The sequence below is a fragment of the Diceros bicornis genome, chromosome 17, assembly GCF_020826845.1.
Source record: "Diceros bicornis minor isolate mBicDic1 chromosome 17, mDicBic1.mat.cur, whole genome shotgun sequence".
NCBI lineage: Eukaryota > Metazoa > Chordata > Mammalia > Perissodactyla > Rhinocerotidae > Diceros > Diceros bicornis.
Window position 1 is genome coordinate 59,883,346 of NC_080756.1, and position 24,184 is coordinate 59,907,529.

At 38.1% G+C, this 24,184-nt stretch overlaps 1 protein-coding gene across 14 annotated transcripts in view; it reads left to right on the forward strand.

The window, feature by feature from the left end:
- The window catches only part of ERC1 (ELKS/RAB6-interacting/CAST family member 1), a 544,778-nt gene that overhangs the window by 290,591 nt on the left and 230,003 nt on the right, over positions 1 to 24,184 (forward strand). For all 14 annotated transcript variants that reach the window (XM_058559107.1, XM_058559106.1, XM_058559105.1 and 11 more), the window contains one exon: positions 9,454 to 9,614. In XM_058559107.1, coding sequence (XP_058415090.1) covers positions 9,454 to 9,614 — 161 coding nt within the window. The remainder of the gene's footprint in view (positions 1 to 9,453; positions 9,615 to 24,184) is intronic.

Below are 24,184 nucleotides of genomic sequence, written 5' to 3' on the forward strand. Positions count from 1 at the left end.
TTCTCTTTCTGGGACCCCTAAATGCAAATGTTAGTATGCTTGATGTTGTCTCAGATGTCCCTTAAACTATCCTCTTTTTTAAATTCTTTTCTCTTTTTGCTCTCTGATTGGGTGATTTCCACTATTCTGTCTTCCAGATTGGTGATCTGTTCTGTATCACCTAATCTGCTGTTGATTCCCTCTAGAGTGTATTTTTTTTATTTCAGTTATTGTATTGTTCAGCTCTGATTGGTTCTTATATCATTTAACTTTTTGATGAAGTTCTTACTGTGTTCCTCCATTCTTCTCCCAAGTTTAGTAAGCATCTTTATGACTATTACTTTGAACTCCTTATAAAGTAAATTACTTGTCTCCATTTCATTAGGGATTTTTAATAGGATTTTATCTTGTTCTTTCATTTGGAACATATTCCTTTGTCTCATTTTGTTTGACTTTCTGTGTTGGTTTCTATGAATTAGGTGAAACAGCTACCTCTCCTGGTCTTGAAGGGGTGGCCTTGTGTAGAAGCATCCTCTGTGTAGACTGCCTGTGCTATGCGGCTTTGACAGGCTGGCTGGAGTGGGCCTGGGCTAGGGGTGTCCTGGGGCAGACAATGCTGAGGAAACCCTGGCAGGGTAACTGGAGTTGGTGTGGTTGGAGGGCCCAGGGTGTGCCATGCTGGGGCCACCTCAGAACAACGACTGGAGCTGGTGTGGGCCAGGGCCCCAGGACACACTGGGGTGTTGTTGGCAGGCCAGCTAGAGCAGCTGAACCATGCTTCCACACATGCTATTAAGGTGGAAGAGGAACACACAAAGTGGCACTTGCCACTGCCTCTGACCCTGGAGAGAGTTCCAGCAGTTCTCTGCCCATTTGACAGACACTCCAGGGTTAGTAAATGGATTTCCTTTTTGTACAATCGAAGTGCCCTTTAAACTACTGTTTTTTCACTGTACCCCAGCGTAGGCGCGTCTGTGCATGGTCCCCTCAGTGATGTCCCTCTCTACTATAGGTCGCCACGTTGGGGGTGGGGTTCCCATTGATACTGTATCTCCCTTTCTTCTACCCAGCTCTATGTGGTCCTTCTATCATTTGTTGTGTAGAAGCTTCAGTTAGCCCTCAGTTCTCCTTCAGGAGAAATTGCTGTATATGTAGGTGTAGATTTGGTGTGTCCATGGGAGGAGGTGAGTTCAGGGTCTTCCTACTTTGCCATCTTGGACCCAGGCTTCCATTAATTTATAATTTGAAAAAATTCCTAACTAGCTATCAATAGAAGGAAATTTCCTTCATCTGATAAAGGACATCTATTAAAAGTTAAACTACTTACTTATGGGTAAAACTTTTAAAGTAGAATGCATGCTGTCATCATTTCTTTTCAGTATTGTAGTAGACATTCTAGGCTGTGCAGTAAGGTAAGTAAAAAGTAAATATTATAAGAATTGGAAGGAAAGAGAGAAAACTATCATTCATATATGATATGGTTGTCTCCATAATAAATGAAAATCTGTAGATAAATAAGAGCATTTAAGAATGCTGCTAGATACAGTATCAATGTTCAGAAATCAGTTGCATTTTTATAACCTGCACCAAACAGAAAACTACATTTTTTTAAAAAAATACTATTTACTGTGACATTTAAAAAAACATAAAGTATCTAGGAATAAATATCTTCAGAATGTTCGAGATCTTAATGGGGAAAATTATAAAAATTTTTGAAATATAGTGAAATCCTAAATATATCTCTCTTTCATGAACTGTTCTTGAACAGTACCTGGACTCAGTAATTAGACTCAATAAATATTTTTTGCAGAAATTCAGGAATAGCTAAGATGCTCTTGAAAAAAGACCTGTTTTATTAGATATCAAGCCTTATAAAGCAATAATAATTAAGACAGTATATTTTTGATACAGGAGTAGGCAAACCAGTGGATCATAATAGAAATCACAGAAACATACTTATGCTAATGGGAATACTTGATGAATGTCAAAGGTGAAGGTAGAATGGATGTTCAATAAATGGTACTGAGACATTTGGATATCCCTATGGGGAAAAATGAAATTGGACCCCTATCTCACACCATACACAAAAATCAATTCTAGGTGGATTAAAGACTAAATGTGACATGCAATACTTTAAAATTCTTGGAAAGCTTCTCAGTCAGGTATTGTATAACAAACAATCACAAAATAACAGTAGCAAATTGTGATGGTTAATTTTATGTGTCAACTTGCCTGAGCCATGGGGTGCCCAGATATCTGGTCAGACCTTACTCTGGGTGTTTTTGTGAGGGTATTTTTGGGTGAGATTAACATTTAAATAAATAGGCTTGAGTAAAGCAGGTTGCCCACCCTAATGTGAGTGACCCTCATCCTGTTAATATTCAGGCCTTCCAGTCAAAGTCCTGATAGAACAAAAGGGATTTGTCTCCCCTGAATAAAAGGAAAACCTGCCTGATTGTGTTTGAACTGGGACATCATCTTTTGCCTACCTTTGGATTTGAACTGAAGCATTGGCTCTTTTTGGGTATTGAGCCTGCCAGCCTTTGGACTGGAACTACACTATTAGCTCTCTGGGGTCTGTAGCTTGTGTACTCACTCTGCAAATCTTGGCACTTGTCAGCTTCCATAATCACATGAGCTAATTTTATATATGTAATATATATCATATATAATTTTTTATAAAATACATACTTTATAATATATATTATATATAAAAATCTTATGTATTATATTATTATAATTATAATGTTATAAGATGTTATATCAATATATTATTATATTATAATTAATTATATTAATATTGATTTATTTGTCAGTATTCTCCAGAGAAGCAGAACCAGTAGAATATATATTGAAATCAGTATGTGTGTGTGTGTGTGTGTGTGTGTGTGTGTGTGTGTGTGTGTGTTTGGATGTATATGCATATACCCACACGTGTACTGTATTCAATATATATACTATTGGTTTTGTTTCTCTGGAGAACCTTGACTAATACACATATAATAATAAGCATTTATTTCTCAGCTACATAGATTGGAGGGTTACTATGGTTGGCTCTGCTTTAGTTGTTGACTAAATTGCCTGTGCCACATGTGGCTCATTCTAGGACCCAACTGAGAGACAACAGTTTCTCAGAATGTTGTTTTCTTGGCAATAGTGGAAATACAACCTGACCACACATGTTGTAAGCCTCCACTTGTGTCTTGTCTGCTAACATCCTTTTGCCCAAAGCAAGTCACATGGCCAAGCCAAAATCAAGGATCAAAGAAGTGTACTCTTCCTATCATGAGGTCATGGCAAGGATGTGGCTGTATACCAATACTTTAGAGGAATGAATAATTGATACCCCTAATTCAATCTACTACTGAAGGCAATATAAAAGTGGAAATATCATATGACCTTGGATATAAGAAAGGATTTCTTAAATAGGATGTAAAAGTCACAAATCCTAAAATAAAGGCTTAGTAAATTTGATTATATTAATTTAAGATATTTCTGATCATCAAAAGACACCATAATGAAAGGAACACATAAGCCACAAACTGGGAGAAGAAATTTGCTATACATATAATTGATGAAAGATTGGTATCTAGAATATATATGCATTTATATGTTTAAAACTCCTCCACATCAACAAAAATGAGAAAAACAAGCTAGGGAGTTGTTATGAGAGGTTCGGGGATTCGATCGGAGATGTAAAAGACACTTTCCACTCCAAACAAATGGATTCAAGGTATATTTTATTATATAGAGGATAGTAAAGGCGATAGTCTGCAAACAGATCCGAATAGGTCAAATATTAAGAGGGAAAAAACATCAGCCCGACTGGAAAGGGAAAACATCCACATCGGCTGAAGAGAAATGACACAAATCAACCGGAAAGAGAAACACCAGGTTGACCGAAAAGAGAACACATCAAATCAATTACTTCATATCAAATCAGTTACTTCACATCAAATCAATTACTCACAACATCCACGCCCCACTGCCGGGAGAGCCCTGTCAATCAACGCGGCTGGGCAAGGATCACACGTCCTGGGCAAGGTGTCCCTTCCACAGGTGGAACTCTCATCCGGTCTCAGTCTCCAGCAGTTTATATAAGCAGTTACAGAGTTTGCAGAGCAAGCATCTAGTGTTCCCATGCACAAAATGGTTATCAGTGGCGTACGTGCACTGAGCCCCTTGGCTAATGTCCCAGCCCAGTAGTTGTGTACGTGCATTGTTCTCTTTGGTTATCGTCTCAGCCCGGCACAGATGGCCAGTCCATCCCATGCTACGACGCTCCAAGAGCCTTGAAATGTTACAACTTGCAACTCTCTCCGTGGGAGAAGGGCCAGTTCCCACCACACAGAAAGCAGCTTTTATATTTCTTTTTGTGCTGGTGGCTGTAGGTCAATGGAGTGGCCAAACATGGCTGTACTCATGTCAAGACAGGAGTATGGAGGGTGGAGTGGTGGCGGGACACGGCAGGGGAGATTCGTCTGAGAGTTTCAAGGAAGAAGCAGCACAAATGGTCCCTAAACAAATGAAACATGTTTAACCTCATTGATTTATTATTGAAATGATAAAAGAATTTGGTAAAAAATTTATTGAGAAATTTATAAGGAAGAAATCAGGCAATTGCGTCTGAACCCACTGATCAGTGTAAGTGAAAGAGACAGCCATTATATGTCTCTTCATGTGATGTAACATGAAGTATACAACCTTACCTATGGAGTACTATTGTCAAAAAGACAAAAAAATCAAACCTAAATCTAATGAAACCTTCAGATAAAACTTTCAGTTTATAGGAAACATGAAGATAAGAGGAATACCATAAGTAGCACCATAAAAAAAAAAAGTCACCTGAATCCAAAATGTAGGACATTGTATAGGACAAGTGACCTGTATTTGTCAAGAAGTCAACAGCATGGGAAATTTAAAATGTAGAGCCTTGGGCAGTTGTCCAAGCACCTTTCATTCAAAAGACTATTCTTTGTTCATTGAATTGCCTTGACACTCTTGTCAAAAATCAATTGACCATAAAAGTTAGGGTTTATTTCTGGACTCTCACTTCTTTTCCATTGATCTCTCTGTCCATCCTTATGCCACCCAGAAGCTTTGTAGTAAGTTTTGAAGTCAAGAAGTATGAGTCCTCCAACCTTATTTTTCTTTTTCAAGATTACTTTTCTTATTCTGGCTCCCTTTAATTTTCATATTAATTTTAGGATCAGCTTGTTAATTTCTGCAAAAAAAGAATTATAAAGATTACATTGAACCTGTAGATCAATTTGGGAAATATTGCCATCTTAGCTGTATTGTCTTTCTATCTGTGAACATGATGGCTTTCTATTTATTTAAATTTTCTTTTATTTCTTTCAACAATTTTTTGTAATTTTCAGTATACATGTCTTGCATTTCTTTTGTTAAATTTATACCTAGGTACTTTCTTCTTTTTGATGCTATTTTAAATGGAATTGTTTTCTTAATTTCATTTTCGGGAAATCAATTCATTTTCATTGATTGTGTATGGATATAAAATTTTTTTTTGTATGTTGATCTTGTATCTTGCAACCTTCATATACGTGTTTATTATAATATTTTTGGTAGATACCTTATGTTTTTTCCTCTATAAGATCATGTCATCTTCAAGAGACATGAAGACAGTTTTATGTCTTACTTTCCAATGTGAATGCTTTTAAATTTTTTGTGTGGCCTAATTTTCCTGGCTATCATCTCTATGATAGAAGTGGTGAGAACACACATCCTGGTCTTATTCTTGGTCCTGGTCTTAGAGGGAAAGCATTCAGTCTTTCATTGTTAAAAATTATGTTAACTGTGAGTTTTTCATAGATGCCCTTTATCAGGTTGAGGAAGTTCTCTTCTATTCCTAGTTTGTTGAGTGTTTTTATCATGAAAGGGTGTTGGAAATTGTCAAATGCTTTTCTATATCTATTGAGATAATCATCGGGGTTTTGGCCTATATTCTAGTAATATGGTTTATTGTATTGATTTTATATGTTAAGTCAACCTTGCATTCTTGGGATAAATCCCAATTTTTATAATGTTGCTGGGTTTGGTTTTCTAGTATTTTTCGCATCTGTATTCTTAAGGATATTTCTCTATAATTTTCTTTCTTTCTTGTGCTGTGTTTTTCTGGTTTTGTTATCAGGGTTTCTGTGTCATGATCCCTATTTCTCTTGCTTTCTAGCATGCGATGTACAAAGTTCTTTTTTTGTACATATCTTGCCCCAAATCTGGAATCAGCCATTTTTCCAAGGAGCCCATTCAATTTAGCGGGAAGCCATAATCTCTATGTCGTGGTGCTCAGTGCTGTTGGCTGTCATTGATTTTAACTCCTGAGTGGTGAATATATAGGTGTATGTTTTGCTCTTCGTTCTGGAATATACACATATGGTGGACCCTTTTTTTATATGCATGAAAAAACATAATGTTGGATGAAATCAAGTCAAAAGATTCCATTTATACAATGTTCATAAACTGATCAAACTAAGCAGTGCTTTATTTTGGAATATATCATCAGAGGTAAAAATAAAGAAATGCAAAGGAATAAGGAACACTAAATAAGAATGGTGATTATCTATCACAGGGGATTTAAGGGATACAGTTGGATAATTGCACTTACAAAGCTCCTAGGGGGTGTGTATATAGATATGTGTTTTGCCCTTGGTTCTAGGATATGGACATATTGCTTTTCTAAAATATGCATATAATATTTCACATTGCTTATTTATGAAATTTAAAGTTGGTTATGTGGAATATAAAGCATTGTTAAATTATTTTTCCTACAGTTTATAAGTAGTCTTTAAATAATTTCTGATCTTTTGCCAAGTAGGCCCAAAGTACCTTCCCACCATGACTGAAGTTCTCCTGTTTATAGTGCTGAGTCATTTGGATATCCATATTGAGAAAAATGAATGTTGACCTATTACACCATATTCAAAAATCACTTGCATATATGTTATAGATCTAAATGTGAAACATGTAATCCAATAAAGGATTTAGAAGAAAGAATAGAACAGTATCCTCATGACCTTGAGATAGGCAAAATTTTCTTATTCGGTGTACAAAAAGCTCTGAACGTAAAAGAAATATAAAGGAAAAAATTAAACTCCATTAAATTAAAAGATTTCTATTTATCACAAATGCCTTTAGTAAATTTTGCTATTTTCTCACAGTGGAATATCATACAGTTATGAGAATTATAGAACTATAATTTTACCCAACAATATGGATGAATCTCACTGAGTGGAAAAAAATCTATACTTAAAATTATATACTATGTAATTCCATTTGTATGAAGTTGAATAGGCAAAACTAATTGAGAGTATTAGAATAATGGTTACTCTCTAACTGGAAAGGGGATATGAGGGGAATTTCTGGGGTACTAGTAACGTTCTGTTTATTGGTCCATGTGCTGATTACATAGGTGTGTTCACTTAGAAAATTCTTCGTGTTGTACATTTATTGTTTGTGTATTTTTCTGTATTTATGTTGTATTTCAATGAAAAGTTGACTGAAAATTTCAGATGCATAAGAGTATTTATAGAGTGGGCTTCCTTTTGTGTAGAAAAAGGAGGAATAAGTTATTTGTACATGCTTGTGTATGTATAAGATATCTCTCCAAGCTGGAGAAGTTAAAGACAGGATAGGAGGGGGATTTTTTTGAGATATGTTTAAGTTAAGTTCATGATGGATGGACACATCCCACACTTTGTTTAGTAGAGCTTCTGTAAATAGTGGTGTAGATTGCTGATTGTGTGTTAACATACGTTGGTGTATCATTTCAATCCATTTTTAGATAAGATTTTATGTGAATTAAACTGATAAAATGGAATCATTTGTATAGACAGTTTTCAAAAGGTCAGATAGTGATATATGTCCATGTAAAACTTGCAGATATGTGAATACATATCCGAGGAGATCTGCATAGTAATATATATTCTCACAGCAACTGGGACTGTCAGGATGCTATTAGCTGAGAACATTAACTTGATCACTTCTGAAAAGATACACAAAGTAAACTTATTCAGGTGCGGAAAAAACTAAATGTATCTGTTTACCAGCAATGTTTAGCAGCTGTTAGCAATCAACATGGAGACTTTGGTTAGGTATGAGGCGCTAATATCCAGGGGTCTGTTTCAACTCTGATTTGTTATACTATAGTTTTGTCTCCAGACTGCTCTGTTTTCATATCACACAAATTGGTTTTATGTAGGAGTTAGTGAATGGCAGATCCCCTATCTCTCCCTACACTCACCTCTACCTCTGAAAAGGATTGTCACCAAAATTATTTCTTAGCAGGTAGCAACCTGAAGTAAACTATTGTGATTGGTGCAGTTGCCTGGTTGAGGTTGCTTTTTGTTAATAACAGATAGTTCTGTCAGCATATTTTTTGCTTCTGAATTAAGTTGAACATGTTTATTTAAATAATTCTGATTTGGGAACCACCCAGAGTAAGTGGAAATAACTGATGAAGTACAAACCTTGCTGTCTTAGTTTCTTGTGTTTTAGCATTCTATCTTCTTTCTCTTGGGTCTTTTTTTTAGGTCTTTTAAAGGTATTCTGTCTCCTCTCTATCTGGTCATATATTTTTCTTTTTTTTTCTTCCTGCCTTCTTTGAAAAAACTCTACCTACCTGGCTTTAGAGCAAGAAATTATCTGATTGAATTCTAGCAATTTCTTTAAAAAGAAAGTCTTTTTGGGGGAGCCGGCCTGGTGGTGTAGTGGTTAAGTGCGCGTGCTCCGCTTCGGCAGCCTTCGTTTCACAGGTTCGGATCCCGGGCATGCACCGATGCACCACTTGTCAAGCCATGCTGTGGCGGCATCCCATATAAAGTAGAGGAAGATGGGCACAGATGTTAGCCCAGGGCCAGTCTTGCTCAGCAAAAAGAGGAGGATTGGCATGGATGTTAGCTCAGGGCTAATCTTCCTCACAAAAAAAAAAAAAGAAGAAGAAAGAAAGTCTTTTTGATTCTGTAAACAGAAAAATCTTAGTTTGGATGAATAAAGATGACTCATTTATGTTTAAACTGAATCTGTTATTAGTCAAGTTTGTCTTTTATTTCCTAAAATCCTTCTAAAAATATTCATTATGATTTGTTCCTTATATTTTTATCTGCATTATATTATTTCATGGAAATTTATGGGCAATTTCTAAATAAATTCCTTAAAAGAGATTGTCTGTGGCAGACTGTGACTTCTTGAACTGCTAACTTACATGCCTTGCATTTACCAAAAAGAAAATGAAGTTCTTTCGACCTACACTGAGAAGGATTATAGTGGAGGGATGATCAGAGAGTTATTTCTTTATCTGCTCTATCTTCTTGAGATATATGTCTGATCCAGAAAGAGTACAGAATTTTTGACGTGTGTGTGTCTTCGTTTTTCTGGACCCAGAATTGCTCATTATCCAGCTCCTCTGACTTTAATTGATCAAAATGTTCAGTTTTTTATTTTCCATATTTATCACAGGTGGAGGAGTTACTGATGGCTATGGAGAAAGTAAAGCAGGAACTAGAGTCCATGAAAGCAAAGCTGTCCTCCACTCAACGGTCTCTAGCAGAAAAGGAAACTCATTTGACCAATCTTCGGGCAGAGAGAAGGAAACACTTAGAGGAAGTTCTGGAGATGAAGTAAGTGTTTAGAATCTTATTCTTCAGGCATGCGCTTAGTATGAATACTTTTCCTCATTACCTTCATCTTCTAGCACTATTTATTACCCCTGACACCCTTAGCGTAATTTTAATGCTAACTTGTGTTTCTCAATCCATAGAACAAATTTGGAACAAATCCTGGTCAAATAGAATTATTTTGCCTCCTCTTCATTAACTTTTAAAGTCCTTTAGAGTATATGTATCTGTATCCAGTTGCATGTCTGAAATTTCTAAAATCTTCTGGAAAGTTTAGGCAAATTATTGAGCTTACTGAGGAAGATGACTGTTGGTCTTGAGATCATATGATGGCTAGACAATTTTTTAAAACATTTTTTATCGCAAACATTTCCAAAGGTACACAAAAGTAGAGAGAATAATATAATGAATGCCTTCATATACCTATACCCATATTTAACAGTTAAAATTTTGCTGCACTCTCCAGTCAATTTTTACAAAATTGTCACTTTTAGCAAAACCTTGCTGTACATCATTTTTATACTTCCCCCACATCTTGTGGCTTCTTGAGATGATCTATTGTGGAGCATGTATACATCTGCTAGTACATAATGGATGCTTCTTTTTCTTCTCTGTGACTTTGAAAAGTTCTGGTTTACTTCTCTTTAGAACAAATACGTCCTTCTGAAGGTCCAGTACTACTGTTTCCTTTACTATTCTCAACCCTCACCTCTACCTAATTGTCCTATACCATTTTACTGAAACCAAGTCTATCCTGGGATCCGTCAGTTACCTTCTTTACCTCAACATTTACCTGTATTTTTGTTGTCTTCCCTTCTGTCTCATAGGAGATATTCTTTCTCCTTCATAAGGCTAGCTTCTTAGCTCTGTTACAGATTTTAAGCACTGGTCCCCTCCTCTGCAATCTTCCTCTGTCAGTTTTCTCTCACGTAATCTTGTTCACTTTCTATTAGTTCCTTCTTCTTCTGCATAAGTACACAGTGTCTCTGACCTAAAGTAAACAAACTTTTCTCAGCTCAGCTAGTACTTTAAGCTAACATCACCTCTTCTTTTTTTTTTGTGAGGAAGATCAGCCCTGTGCTAACATCTGCATCTGCCAATCCTCCTCTTTTTTTCTTTCTTTCTTTCTTTCTTTTTTTTTTTTTTGCTGAGAAAGACTGGCCCTGGGCTAACATCCGTGCCCATCTTCCTCCCCTTTATACGGGACGCTGCCACAGCATGGCTTGCCAAGCGGTGCGTCAGTGCGCATCCAGGATCTGCACCGGCGAACCCCGGGCCGCCGCAGCAGAGCGCGTGCACTTAACCACTTGCGCCACCCAGTCGGCCCCTAACATCACCTCTTCTTTTCTGCTACTTTGAACTATCAATGAATGTTCAATACCAGAATTATAGAACAGCAGAGGATCTTGCCCGATACATTAGTGTGAATTTTCATGGGACAGGATTATTGTGATTTCATGACAGCAACCCAAGAGTCAAGGAAGCAAATGTTGGGGTATCATCTGTGCTTATGGATTATTAGGCCACAGTGCAAGGTTAAGATATTCTAACCTTTGAGAAAAGCATTACAGATGATCTGCTTAAAGCCAGAAATAGATTGATATGCTGGGAGAGTAGGGAGAGGTTAGGTTGGGGTTCTGAGTGTCATCATGAGAAAAAAAAGTTTGCAAATAGGCTTCCTAGGAGCAAATTAGTAAAGGAGGTGTAAGACAAATTTTTAATCACTGGTGGTAAAATTCAAAGGTTGATATTTTGGAGATGGAGTAGCAGATGTAACTCTTGGGCGATAAAGGGTAAAATCATTCAATTTAAAGAGGTCTGGGAACCATTCCTAGAACATGGTAAAATATAGACTCGACAAGAAAATTAAATCAGGGCCCAAAGTAATTAAGAAAATGGAGGAAGGATGTATATAATGTTGCAGTAAACAAGGTATCATGTGTGATGTTTCTAAGCAGAAACAGGCCTTGCTGAAGCAGCAGTGTATAAATTTTGTTTTGTTTTCTCTGTGTACCAATATCTTGACTTTGTCAGGTATTTCCCATTCAGTTCAAATATCTATTTAAAGCAAAATAGTGGTGTATTTGTATACAAATTTTCCTTTATTATTAGGACTTTGAAAAAATATGAAGGAATTTTTAAAAGAATGCTTGACTTCAAACCATGAAAAAAGAGTTGTGTGTGATTTTTTTGTTGTTGTTTTTTTGGTACCACAGTACTAAACTCTATTATGAATTTCCCTTGCCAACCCAGGTTGGAGGTTACATTTCTGAAAAATACTATGATTAGAAAAACTGTTGTTGGCAAGATAAGCACTCACACAATCAGGCATGGGATAAGTAATTAAAGTATATAGAGAAATTTATAAGTGGTATAGAAATTTAATAAACAAACATTAAATAAAAGTTCTAGAAATAAAATGTTAAAACTTGGCTCTGACAGATGACCTCTTAAATCACCTTCTTCAATTGCTTAGGGTATATTATGGTGGCATGGTGATGTTCTTAGATTTTCCACAAGTTTAGTGTCATGCAGATTTACCAACTTAAAGTTTTTAAAGTAGTCCTTGCTTTAATTTTCACTTAAATTTTCCCTTGTTGTGTCTTTCTTTTTCATATCTTAGTAAATGGTTTTTTAATGCCTTCTTTTTAATAAATTATCTCAGCCCTTTAGGCCTAATCCTCTATCCAGATATTCTGTTGAGAGAGTAGTGGTTCTTCACAGATGTTCTCTGATTGCACTGCCCTGTAGACCAAGCTATATGGTTCTACCAAGTGGGGAACAACAGTTATTCTGTTCTTTCCATCTAGAACAGTGAATTGAAACCCCTATGTATTTTTAAAAACATAGATTTTAAAAATTTGGCATACAAATATAAAGTAATGATTCATAAAACCTCAGTTGAAAACTATACAGTAACATAAGTATAATTATACAGAAAACACTGTGTATGACATATTGTGGATTCTGATACAATGAACTTTCGATTCCTTTTCACTATGTAGCTGACCAAGGGAATAGACTTTCTTTTACTGTATTCTGGCCTCCTTCTCTCCCTAATGTGGAACAAGTTCTGTTAATCATCTGTCCTTGGTTGGGGTTATCTCAGTTTCTACAACTTTGCTCAGAATTTACTTCATTCTGTTGTCAATTTGTAAGGAGTTTACTCTCTCCAAGTAGTTCTGCGTGATATCTGCCTCTAATTACTAATAGCAGCTAGTAAGAACATACTTCCTGGAATAAAAGAGCCTGAATCTGAATTTTGACTCCACCACTTATTAGCTCTGTGACTTCAGCAAGTAATTTAACCTCTCTATGCCTCAGTCTCTTGTTGGTGTTTTTTTTTTTTTTGTAAGGAAGATTGGCCCTGAGCTTACATCTCTTGCCAGTCTTCCTCTTTTTGCTTGAGGAAGATTGTCCCTGAGCTAACATCTCTGCCAGTCTTCCTCTACTCTGTGTGTGGGACACCGCCACAGCATGGCTTAATGAGCAGTGTGTAGGTCCGCACCTGGGATCCGAACCTGCGAACGCCAGGCCGCCAAAGCTGAGCGCACGAACTCAACCACTACACCACCTGGCCGGCCCCTCAGTCTCCTCAGTTTTAAAATGGCAATAATAATTGTTTCTCCTTCACAGAGCTTTCCTGACAATAAAATAAGAAATTATTAATATATAGAATTGAGAACAGTGCCTGGCACACTAAGCACTTAATAGTGGGTATTAGGGCTGGCCCCGTGGCTTAGCGGTTAAGTGCGCGCACTCTGCTGCTGGCGGCCCGGGTTCGGATCCTGGGCACGCACCGATGCGCTGCTTCTCCGGCCATGCTGAGGCCGCGTCCCACGTACAGCAACCAGAAGGATGTGCAGCTATGACATACAACTATCTACTGGGGCTTTGGGGGGAAAATAAATAAATAAATAAAATAAAAATAAAAAAAATAGTGGGTATTATTCGCTTGGTATAAGTTATTTTCTGGTGATGATTTGTGGGGAAACAGATAATTATTTAAGCAAACTTTAAAAGGAGAAAGGCAGTATTCTAGATGTGGCTGTTGGGAATGACAACTAGATTCTACATTCTGTAATCATGGCAGGACCTACCATATTTTAAATGTTTACGTTGTTTAATTATTGACAATTGTACAAGTAAAAGGGCTTGTTCATTATAACCAGAGAACTTGAAATGTAGAAGAAATATGAGGGGAATGCAATGTGCAAAAGAGACCAAAACATGCATATATGTGACTTGGAATCTAGAATAAGAAAAGTCTTCCCTGAGGAAAAGGAAATGGGACTATTTGTATAGAAAATTTTTCAGCAAAGCACTAGACTAGTCTAGTTTTCTGGAATAATTCTGATCTAGTCACACCAAGAGGAATAATCTAACAGTTCTTTTCTATCCCTATCATTTATGACTATGATTTTGAGTGTCTGTTACAGATAAATGGTGGCCATGAGTTTGGGGAGATAGGAAACTGTTCGCTTGGTAGCCTGCCAGTGATTCAGTAGAAACATTTGAGTTCGATAGCTAGTCCTGAAGAGAAGGAATGTTTTTATTGGCAGATCCCATATTGGTTCGTCTTTTCCTTATGCTGTGGTTTTGTTAGCCATTATTTTTTTGTTCCACTTTTGTGTTAACCTCTTTCCCTAGGAAAGAAAGGATGAATGGGAAAAGGGGAAAAATCATAAAATAACAACAGCTGTAGGGGCCGGCCCAGTGGCGCAGTGGTTAAGTGCATGTGCTCCGCTTCAGCGGCCCTGGGTTCGCAGGTTCGGATCCCGGGTGCGCACCGACACACCACTTGTCAAGCCATGCTGTGGCACCGTCCCATATAAAGTGGAGGATGATGGGCATGGATGTTAGCCCAGGGCAAATCTTCCTCAGCAAAAAGAGGAGGATTGGTGACAGATGTTAGCTCAGGGCTAATCTTCCTCACAAAAAAAAAAATGTCTCTAATAACCATAATAAATTTTAAGTATCAGTTCAGGTCATGAGCTTCACTATTAAGATTTCTAGATGAGCTGATTCATTCTCCACTTCCCTGCATTCAAACTCCTACTGCAATCTCACCCTCTGTTGGCATTACGAATAAAGCTTAAAAGACTCATTTTTCATTTTGAATAAAGTTTTTATCAAAGTATGAATTTGACTACCCTGAAAACTGGTTTGTTTGGGGAAGTTGTCGAAGAGCTCTTTAGTTTCTTTGAGAATCCAGAGCTGTATGATAAGTAGCATCTCATTAATAAACTTGGCAGAGAAATCCAAACCTCTATGGGCTAAATTACATACTCTTGAGATGCCTTTTGGCTAAAGAAAGATCTGACTTCCCACAAACAGAAAATAAATTTTTATAAGGACCTAAGACGTGTCCAGTAATCTGAATTCTGATATTTAAAAATCCTTGCCTTTTAAGCGAAATGTAGAGTATGATTATAATTAAGAAAGCTATAAAAAATGGTTACTGGAAAAAGTTCAGGCTATTTGGGGGTAGTATAGTTAGGTGATCAATCTATCATACCTTGAATAATTAAGATAAGACTGTATTTTAAATTATTTTATCTCCTAATACCCCCTAGTATTTCATTTTAAAATTTATTATTGTACACTTGCTGACATTAAAAAACATCTCATTTGTGGATTTATGCCAGTCTTCCAAATTAACCACCAAATTGAAAATAGTTCTGCAAATTATATCCTAGCAACAAATTAAAATGCATTCTAAGTTGTATAAGAACATGTATACTTTTTGCAAAGGTGCACTCATTTATACTCCCACCCAATGCATTTATTTGAGTCATTAGATATGTGCTAAAGGACTTTTAGTGGAGTTGGAAGCGTTTTTAACAGTGGCATAAAATACTGAGGTTTAAATATTCTGTAGGAAATCACAGAAATTAATATAGAAATTTTCTGCGCTTGAAAAAGAAAAAGTATGCTGTACAGCGTAGCTATAAACAAGTAACACTGGTGGGACAAGTCCTAATTGAAATTATAAAGCAAAGTTTGTGTCTACAATCAACTATCTCTTGGGACTTTGGGACTTCCTCCCTAGTCTTGGTTAACTTTTTAATTCTGCCCTGCCTTTTTCTACCCTGATATCCAGCTCTCTTGTGCTACTCACCTTATAGAATGTGTGATCTTTACTGTTCCTAACATCTTTCCTCACAGAGCTAATAGTTTAGTTGGGGCTCTGAGTTGTTATAGGACAGTGGTGGAAATGGGTTTATTAAATGTAGTAATTATTAGAGTCCTTACCTCTTCCTGCTCTGAACTTTGACCCGATGCTCAGCTTCTCTCAAGATGAGGCATGAGTTTTACAAATGTTTTTCTCAAATCTTTTTATTTTCTTGTGACCTGAATTGTAATTAATAAATTACAGGTATCCCTAAATATCACTTTCTCCACCTTAAAGCCTAAATCCATTCCGCTTTTTAGTCATTTAGGGTCAGATGTAACTTCCAAACAGAAGAAACCATAGTTCTTTAAAAAATCATGCTTCTTAATGATCTTTTCATGTAAAACGCCTCAAATGGCTAGAGTAATCTCTAAGTAGCAAGTAAAGAAATGAGCTTTTCTGATAAAAGCCCCAAAGTACCTCTCTTTTACAGCTTTTATAATTCTTTCTCTCCCCCTATCAATATATGGTTTATGTGCAAGAATGTCCTCACCTGTGCAGGGATGAAATTAAGAATATAAGTCATCCTCTTTCTCCCAAGCAACAAAGGAGTGGGGTTACTGTTCTACTTCTTAGTTATCTTTTTATTTTTTCTTCTCCTTGAAGTGTAGGGTCACTCCTAGTCCCTTCTGTTAAATACAGGGGAATCAGTTAAAGGGTTAATTGTTGCAGGTAGGTAACCTAATCCCTTAACCTAATTGTAATACCCATTTTAGGAAAATATGTTATATAATATACCAGTATGAGAGTTTTTTTGGTTTGAGATCTTTTGGGTCTCTTTTACTCTTTTGCTTTCAGGAGCTTCCTTTTCAGTGTCTCTCAGAGAGTACCATATAGATAGGTTCTCATTCTGTAAATGGGCAAAACCTCCCTCAAGCTTTGGATGTAGAGGGTAATAATCCATCCATTTAATCATAAGCTTTTCCTATTCGAGGATCCTGAGTAAAAGAGTATTATAAGATGCTCTTAGTAGCAAAGAATGTGTTTATGTTTTATTTTATTTTTAATTTTTTATTTAATGCAGTAACATTGGTTTATAACATTGTATAAATTTCAGGTGTACATCATTGTACTTCTATTTCTGCACAGATTACATCATGTTCACCACCCAAATACTAATTACAACCCATCACCACACACATGTGCCAAATTATCCTTTCGGCCATCCCCCCCCCCCCTTCCCCTCTGGTAACCACCAATCCAATCTCTGTCTCTATGTGTTTGCTTATTGTCGTTATTATCTACTACTTAATGAAGGAAATCATACGGTATTTGACCTTCTTCCTCTGACTTATTTCGCTTTGCATAATACCCTCAGTGTCCATCCACGTTGTCACAAATGGCTGGATGTCATCGTTTCTTATGGCTGAGTATTGTGTATTGTGTATTGTGTATTGTGTATATATACCACAGCTTCTTTATCCATTCGTCCCTTGATGGACACTTAGGTTGCGTCCAAGTCTTGGCTATTGTGAATAACGCTGCAATGAACACAGGGGTGCATGTATCTTTATGCAATGGTGTTTAACAGTTCTTTGGATAAATACCCAGCAGTGGAATAGCTGGATCATATGGTAGTTCTATCCTTGATTTTTTGAGGAATCTCCATACTGTTTTCCATAGTGGCTGCACCAGTTTGCACTCCCACCAGCAGTGTATGAGAGTTCCCTTCTCTCCACACCCTCTCCAACGCATGTTGTTTCCTGTCTTGTTAATTATAGCCATTCTGACGGGCGTGAGGTGATATCTCATTGTAGTTTTGATTTGCATTTCCCTGATAGTTAACGATTTTGAACATCTTCTCATGTGTCTGTTGGCCATCTGTATATCTTCTTTGGAGAAATGTCTGTTCAGGTCTTTTGCCCATTTTTTAATTGGGTTGTTAGTTTTTTTCTTGTTGAGATGCATGAGTTCTTTATATATTTTGGAGATTAACCCTTATCAGATATATGGTTTGCAAATATCTTCTCCCAATTGTTAGGTTGTCTTTTTGTTTTGTTGATGGTTTCCTTTGCTGTGCAGAAGATTTTTAGTTTGATGGAGTCCCATTTGTTTATTTTTTCTATTGTTTCTCTTGCCCGGTCAGACATGGTGCTTGAAAATATGTTGCTAAGACCGATGTCGAAGAGCGTACTGTCGAAGAGCGTACTGCCTATGTTTTCTTTTAGAAGTTTCATAGTTTCAGGTCTTACATTCAAGTCTTTAATCCATTTGGAGTTAATTTTTGTGTGTGGTGTAAGGTAAGGGTCTACTTTCATTTTTTTGCATGTGGCTATCCAGTTTTCCCAAAACCATTTGTTGAAGAGACTTTCTTTTCTCCATTGTATGTTCTTGGCTCCTTTGTCAAAGATTGGCTGTCCATAGATGTGTGGGTTTATTTCTGGGCTTTTGATTCTATTCCATTGATCTGTGTGTCTGTTTTTGTGCCAGTACCATGCTGTTTTGGTGGCTATAGCTTTGTAGTATATTTTGAAATCAGGGAGTGTGATACCTCCAGCTTTGTTCTTTTTTCTCAGGATGCCTTTAGCTATTCGAGGTCTTTTGTTGTTCCATATAAATTTTAGGATTCTTTGTTCTATTTCTGTGAAAAATGTTGTTGGAACTTTGATAGGGATTGCATTGAATCTATAGATGGCTTTAGGAAGTCTGGATATCTTAACTATGTTAATTCTTCCAATCCAAGAGCATGGAATATCTTTCCATTTCTTTGTGTCTTCTTCAATTTCTTTCAGCAATGTTTTATAGTTTTTGGTGTACAGATCTTTCACCTCTTTGGTTAAGTTTATTTCTAGGTATTTTATTCTTTTTGTTGCAATTGTGAATGGGATGGTATTCTTAATTTCTCTTTCTGCTACTTCATTGTTAGTGTATAGAAATGCAACTGATTTTTGTATGTTGATTTTGTATCCTGCAACTTTACCATATTCATTTATTACTTCAAAAAGTTTTCTGGTGGTTTCTTTATGGTTTTCTATATGTAAAATCATGTCATCTGCAAATAGTGACAGTTTCACTTCTTCTTTTCCATTTGGATCCCTTTTATTTCTTTCTCTTGCTTGATTGCTCTGGCTAGGACTTCTAGTACTATGTTAAATAGGAGTGGTGACAGTGGGCATCCTTGTCTGGTTCCTGTTCTTAGAGGGATAGCTTTCAGTTTTTCACCATTGAGGATGATATTAGCTGTGGGTTTCTCATATATGGCCTTTATTATGTTGAGGTACTTTCCTTCTATACCCATTTTATTCAGAGTTTTTATCATGCATGGATGCTGTATCTTGTCAAATGCTTTCTCTGCATCTATTGAGATGATCATGCAATTTTTATTCTTCATTTTATTAATGTGGTGTATCACGTTGATTGATTTGCGAATGTTAAACCATCCCTGCATACCTGGAATAAATCCCACTTGATCATGGTGTATAATCTTTTTAACGTATTGTTGTATGCGATTTGCTAGTATTTTGTTGAAGATTTTTGCATTGATGTTCATCAGTGATATTGGCCTGTAATTTTCTTTTTTTTTTGTGTTGTCCTTCTCCGGTTTTGGTATCAGGGTAATGTTGGCTTCATAGAATGAGTTAGGGAACTTCCCCCCCTCCTCAATTTTTTGGAAGAGTTTGAGAAGGATAGGTATTAAGTCTTCTTTGAATGTTTGGTAGATTTCACCAGGGAAGCCATCTGGTCCTGGACTTTATTTTTGGGGAGGTTTGTGATTACTGTTTCGATCTCCTTACTGGTGATTGGTCTATTCGAATTCTCTACTTCTTCTTGATCTGGTTTTGGAAGGTTGTATGATTCTAAGAATTTATCCATTTCTTCCAGATTGTCGAATTGGTTGGCATATAGCTTTTCATAGTATTCTCTTATAATTTTTTGTATTTCTGAGGTGTCTGTTGTAATTTCTCCTCTTTCATTTCTGATTTTACTTATTTGTACCTTCTCTCTTTTTTTCTTGGTGAGTCTAGCTAAAGGTTTGTCAATTTCGTTGATCTTTTCAAACAACCAGCTCTTGGTTTTGTTAATTTTTTCTATTGTTTTCTTAGTCTCTATTTCATTGATTTCTGCTCTTATTTTTATTATTTCCATTCTTCTACTGATTTTGGGCTTGGTTTGTTCTTCTTTTTCCAGTTCCTTTAGGTGCATTGTTAGATTGTTTATTTGAGATTTTTCTTGTTTGTTGAGATAGGCCTGTATTGCTATAAACTGCCCTCTTAGAACTGCTTTTGCTGTATCCCATAAATTCTGGCATGTCATATTTTCATTTTCATTTGTCTCCAGGTATTTTTTGATTTCTTCTTTGATTTCTTCGTTGACCCAGTCATTGTTCAGTAGCACTTTGTTTAAACTCCACATATTTGTGGCTTTTCTGATTGTCTTCCTATAGTTGATTTCTAGTTTCATACCGTTGTGGTCAGAAAAGATACTTGGTGTTATTTCAATCTTCTTAAATTTATGGAGGCTTGTTTTGTGGCCTAATATGTGATCAATCCTGGAGAATGTTCCATGTGCATTTGAGAAGATCGTGTATTCTTTGGTTTTTGGTTGGAATGCTCTGTATATATCTACTAGGTCCATCTGTTCTAGTGTGTCATTTAAGGCCAATGTTTCCTTATTAATCTTCTGTTTGGATGATCTATCCGTTGGTGTAAGTGGAGTGTTAAAGTCCCCTACTATTATTGTGTTACTGTCTATTTCTCTTTTTATGTCTGTTAATAATTGCTTTATATATTTAGGTGCACCTACATTGGGTGCGTAGATATTTACAAGTGTTATATCCTCTTGTTGGATCGTTCCCTTGATCATTATGTAATGCCCTTCTTTGTCTCTTTTTACAGTTTTTGTTTTAAAGTCTATTTTGTCTGATATGAGTACTGCTACCCCAGCTTTCTTTTCATTGCCATTTGTGTGGAGTATCTTTTTCCATCCCTTCACTTTCAGTTTGTGAGTGTCTTTAGGTCTGAAGTGTGTCTCTTGTATGCAGCATATATATGGGTCTTGTTTTTTTATCCACTCAGCCACCCTGTGCCTTTTAATTGGAGCATTTAGTCCATTGACGTTTAAAGTAGCTATTGATAAGTATGTACTTACTGCCATTTTTTAACTTTTTTTTCCTAAGTGTTTTAGTAGTCCTTCTCTGTTCCTTTCTTCTTCTGTGCAGAATTGATGGTCTCTTTAGTTTGACCTCTGTCTGAAAGCTCTACTCTTTAACTCCCCTCCTCCCCCTCATTTTATGTTTTTGATATCATAGCTAACCTCTTTTTTGTGCATTTGTATCCATTATGTTCTTATCATGGAAATAGATAATTTTTCCTATTTGTGGTCTTCTCTTTTTCCCTTAAATCAGTCCCTTTAACATTTCTTGTAGCACTGGTTTCTTGTTGACAAACTCCTTTAATTTTTGCTTGTCTGGGAAATTTTTGATCTCTCCTTCCATTTTGAATGATAACCTTGCTGGGTAGAGTATTCTTGGCTGTACGTTTTTTCCTTTTAGCACTTTAAATATATCGTGCCACTCTCTTCTAGCCTATAAGGTTTCTGCTGAGAAGTCAGCTGATAGCCTTATGGGGTTTCCTTTGTATGTATCTTGTCTTTTTCTTGCAGCTTTTAGGATTCTCTCTTTATCTTTAATTCCGGCCATTTTGATTATGATGTGTCTTGGTGTGGGCCTCTTTGGGTTTATCTTTTTTGGGGCTCTCTGTGCTTCCTGTACCTGGATGTCTGTTTGCTTCCTTAGGTTAGGGAAGTTTTCATCTATTATTTCTTGAAATAGATTCTCTGCCCCTTTGTCTCGCTCTTCTCCTTCCGGGACACCTATCACACGGATGTTAGTGCGCTTGATGTTGTCCCACAGGTCCCTTAGACTGTCCTCACTTTTTTTCATTCTTTTCTACTTTACCTGTTCAGCTTGGGTAATTTCTTCTAGTCTTTCGTCCAGCTCACAGATCCGTTCTTCTGTATCCTCTACTCTGCTTTTGAGTCCCTCTAGTGAATTTTTCATTTCCAGTATTGTATTCTTCATTTCTGATTGGTGCTTTTTTATATCTTCCATTTCTTTGTTGACATTCTCACTGAGTTCATCTATTCTTCTCCCCACATCAGTGAGCATCCTTTACACTCTTTGTTTGAACTCTCTGTCAGGTAGGTTGCTCATTTCTGTTTCACTTAGTTCCTTTTCTGGGGTTTTGTCCTGTTCCCTTACTTGGAATGTATTCCTTTGCCTCCTCATTTTGCCTCTTTCCCTGTGCTTGTGTCTACGTATCAGGTAGGTCAGCTACGTCTCCTGCTCTTGGATAGGTGACCTTATGTAAGTGATGGCTTCGGAGGCCTGCAGTGTGCTTCCCTCAGTTCTCAATGTTCCAGGGGTGACCACTATGTGGGCTACATGTGTCCTTCTGTTATGGCCTGTTTGCTCTCCCTGTAGGCGCCCAGGGAGGCCGAGTTATGCTCCTGGCCAGCTGTTCTAATGCTCAGCTGCTTGTAGTTGTTGTGGGTCCTTCACTGTGTTTATCAGGTGTGGGGACCCCCAGCACAGTTGGCTGCAAGTTCTAATACCACATTTGTGTTGCAATATTTCTTTTAAGTGAGTAGGCCCCCAGCGTGGCAGGTTGTTAGGCTCAGGGGCTTACAATTGCTATAAGCCTCCAGCCTTCAGGTCTCTTGTCAGCTCTCTGAGGATTGCAGCTGGGTGAGGCTGCCCTCAGGCACAGGAGCACCCAATTGTTTCAGGATTTGGAAGGTGGGGCAAATCCCCTATGTGGGTCTTTGAGAAGCACAAGTCTTCTGCAGCTGACAAGCCCTGCCGCCCACAGGTCCACACACACAGTCAACACAGTCCTGCCCCGTGTGCGTGCCCCAACCTCCCGAAGCGGACCCAGTCTCTCCAGGGCGGGAGCCCCACACACTCCAACACCGCCCCACACTCTCCACCCACTCCTGCCCCTCTGAAGTCGGCTCAGTTGCCAGGCAGCAGAGAATCCAGTCACCAGTCTATGCAGGCCCACAAGTTGCCTGAGGGCTTGTTGTTGGGTGGGGCCAGTCTCTAGGGTGGGCATCCTGCCCTGGCTGAGCTGGATTAAATCGGTGCTCTAGTGGGTGGGGCAGACCCTGGGCTAGCAGGCCCCAGGGAGAACTCCAATGGCGTCTGTGTCAGCACGCCCACACCAGGCCACAACAATGGCCGCCGCCAATGTCCCAGTCGCTGGAGAGGTCTCACCCCTCACCGAGATGCACTCCGGGCCTATTAGGTGAGTCTCTTTTCACCACAGCACTGTGCACCTTTCTTTCTGGTGATTTTCGGTTGCTTTCTGAAACGGGTGAGTTTCGCGTGGGCCCTTTAAGAGTCAGTTTTAATTTCTTTGTGAACCAGCTTTTCTGGGGGTACTCCCCAATGTTTTAGTAGCAGGCAAAGTCAGATATTATGCCACTCGACTCGATTGTGCTGGGTCCACAAAATGCCCACAGCGGGGCCGCTCCCCAGCTCAGGGCCCCGCGCCTCCAGGGAGGCTGCGTACCTGTGCACTGCTCCCGGGCAGCCATGAAGCTGGCGGCTTGTGAAGGCGGCATTTTTCCTCTCCACAAGGGAGTTTCTGCCTCTTCCACCTCAATTAGGATTGTCCGTTGTTGCAGGAGTTCCTCTTATCCAGTTTTCAGTTCTGTCTCAGGGGTAATTTTTCCACAAGTAGTTGTAAATTGGCTGTGTCTGTGGGAGGAGGTGAGTTCAGAGTCTGACTACGCCGCCTTCTTGACTTCCTCCCCTTGTTTACTTCTGTATCCCCAGTTCCTTGAACAACACTTGAGCTCACAGTAGATGCTCAACCAATGTTGTTGCACGAATAAATCAAAAATATTAAAACATCGGTGCTGGCCCGGTGGCGCAAGCAGTCAAGTGTGCGCGCTCCGCCGCGGTGTCCTGGTGTTCGCCAGTTCGCATGGCGGGCACGCACTAACGCACCACTTGTCAAGCCATCCTGTGGCGGCATCCCACATAAAGTGGAGGAAGATGGGCACAGATGTTAGCCCAGGGCCAGTCTGCAAATTTACAAATGCTGCTCTTGAAACCCTGCTAAGTCAATTGAATGGAGTGAAAACGGGAAGATTTCAAGCCAAACACAGTCTATATGTGAAGGATTGTCCGCAGGCCGCAGCGCAGTTCAGGTCTCCCTCGCAGGCTGGGGGAAGATTCCCAGTTCCCGGCATGGGAAATACCCCCTCTGGAAGCCGAAGCCTGTGTTTATGTTTTGAGCCAATTTGTTTACCTCTAAAACAGTGATAATAACATGTAGACCCACCTGCTGAGGTTGTTGTGAGGATCAAATGAGATAAAGTAATGAAAACACTTTGAAATTTGTAAAGGTGAAGATTTGAAAAGCATGATTGCTCACAAATGAAAATCCAATTT